Here is a 2601-nt window from a genome sequence, read left to right as displayed (position 1 = left end):
AAAAAAAAACATAAAATTATTGCAGTTATGTAGATCATGACGTAAATAATTTTGTTTTTATTGTTTGATTTTTGTTTTTATCAACAATGTTATTTAATTTTGTTTGAGATATGTATATATATATATATATATATATATATATATATATATAAATATATATAAATATATATACATATATATTTATATATGTATGTATGTATTTAATTATGTATATATGTGTATATGTATATGTATATATATATATATATATATATATATATATATATATATATATATATATATATACATATAAATATATAAATATATATATACATACATATATACTTATATATATATATATATATATATATATATATATATATATATATATATACATATAAATATATATATATATATACATATATACATATATATATATATATATATATATATATATATATATATATATATATATATATATATATATATATAAAGAGAGAGAGAGTAAAGACTTATATTCACCGTTTATGGTAAAATGCAGCTGTTAAGTTTTTTTTGTGTTTAAAGTTGACAAAAGTACTTCAAGTAAAAGCTATTAAAATAATTGAGGAAACTAATTGAATATGTATTTTTTTAAACCATAAGAAGGTAACTGTTCTCATTTTATAGCAAAAATTAAAGATGACCATCTAAAAGTATATATATATATATATATATATATATATATATATATATATATATATATATATATATATATATATACAAATATATATATCAACCCTCCGAAGTAGTAAAAATCAGGTCGGCAAAATTTGCTGACCTCAATCTCTTCGCGGTCGGCAAAAAAAATTTTATACAAAGGTACCATAAAACATTGATTCAAGGTCGGCAATTTTTTGCCTACCTCAAACACTTTGAATCAGAATTAGGGTTGGATAAACACTTCGAGTCAGAATATATGTTATGAGACTCCCCACTCTTGCTATATATATATAGCAGGAGTGGGGAGTCTCATAACAGTCTCTTGACTTTAGTATAAAATATTTAGTATTTGTAATGGACTTCTGTTTAAAAACTTCAGAAATTTGCAGAAAAAATATCTTTACTGGAATTGATTATTAGTTGAGTTTGAAACAAATCAATACAGTTACTGAAGTGTATTAGTTAACTCTCTAGGTTATACAAGCTATCTTTGATCTGATAATATACTTACAGTAAATGCTATTTTCATATAACTCAGCTCCTTACTACCTAACTAACTTAAAATGTGATTTAATCTCTTTATGAAGCTCAAGTGTTTCTGTTCAAACATTTTCCAAGCCCTACAAATAAAGACCAGCTAAAAAAGGAAATCTTTGACCTTAAACTAGTGTTATTTTTAAGAATTAGTAAACCTGATTAAAAATATAACATGAAAATAACAAAAATGCAACCTAATACATAATTTTTTCAACCGTATTTATATTTACAGTTTTACTAAATAAATACAAATTTTAACATTAAAAATCTGTTGAATAATTATTATAAAATAAATAAATATTAAAGCAATAAAAGAACATAACAAAATAAAAAAAGAAAAAAAAAAAAAAGAAAGAAAGAAATGAAAACATGTCAAATAAAACAACTAAGTAGTTAGTTTCAAAACATTTAAAAAGCAATGAAATTAAAACTAAGAAATCTAGGATATTAAATCTATGCAAGAAAATAATAATTAATTTTTTAGAGGTGGTCGCTTTGTTTGAAGTTCTTCAGGAGGAACAGCATTCATACTGATCATACTTTTACCAGTCCTTGATATTGGATCCTCACAACCAACAACTACTATACTAGGTGTAAAACTTGTTTGAGAAACCAGTTCCACTGGCTTTCCAGGTATCTCTAAATGTGCTACAGCACTAACTAAATCATAGTTTACAACTGGTATAGGTTCCTCAACAGGTTCCCAACCAACCGGTGGAGAAGAAGGTGGAGATATTAAAAATAATTTTTCTGCTTTTGGTAAAGCTAGATATGTGCTACCTAGCTTTTTAGGTAATTCTTTCATATAAACTTTAAGACATTTTTCATTTATATTTTTACCATGAAGTTCTGATTGAGCAAGTTTTGCATTTTCTATGGTCTGAAATGCAACAATTACACGACTGAATGAAGGAAGGTATGTAAATTTAATTGGTTGATAGTTTACAAAGAGATTTTCAAAGTGAGTACGTGCTTCTTTATTTGTAAAAACATCAAGTAAGAAATTTTGCACAACAACACAATTAGGTTTTTCTTCCTCTTCATTATCGTCAAATGAAGAACTTATCATAACGATGAATTTAATTCTATTATAACTATAGGAAATGTTAACATTTAAATATTTGATAAAAAATTCTAAACTATTAATCTTCAAAAAAGCAACAGTATAATCTTTAACAAAAATTGAAGAAAAAAGACTAATCATTGATTCAATGCTATTAAATTAATTTTTTATGAAAAGAATAACAAAGGAAAAACAACAACATAAACCACTATATTATATAGTATAAAAACTATATTATATAGTTTAAAAATAGTCACTATATATACTATATATATAATATAGTGACTTTTTTTGTTTTTACAACATCTCAATGTTTTTAG

General features: G+C 23.1%; 1 protein-coding gene across 1 annotated transcript; it reads right to left on the bottom strand.

Annotated features, from left to right (window-relative positions):
* Window positions 1-1408: 1408 nt before the first annotated feature.
* LOC100202751 (calcipressin-1) lies at window positions 1409-2333 on the bottom strand. The gene has a single exon (XM_065815078.1). The coding sequence runs from the start codon at window positions 2285-2287 to the stop codon at window positions 1691-1693; it is 597 nt and encodes a 198-aa protein (XP_065671150.1). The 5' UTR covers window positions 2288-2333; the 3' UTR covers window positions 1409-1690.
* Window positions 2334-2601: the final 268 nt, after the last annotated feature.

The sequence above is a fragment of the Hydra vulgaris genome, chromosome 13, assembly GCF_038396675.1.
Source record: "Hydra vulgaris chromosome 13, alternate assembly HydraT2T_AEP".
Taxonomy (NCBI): domain Eukaryota; kingdom Metazoa; phylum Cnidaria; class Hydrozoa; order Anthoathecata; family Hydridae; genus Hydra; species Hydra vulgaris.
Note: the sequence above shows the minus strand (reverse complement) of the source record. Positions and strands in the feature narration are given on the sequence as shown.

Excerpts from the sequence above, each read along its gene's own strand:
- LOC100202751 (XM_065815078.1), bottom strand. The coding sequence starts at position 2,287 with ATGATAAGTTCTTCATTTGACGATAATGAAGAGGAAGAAAAACCTAAT.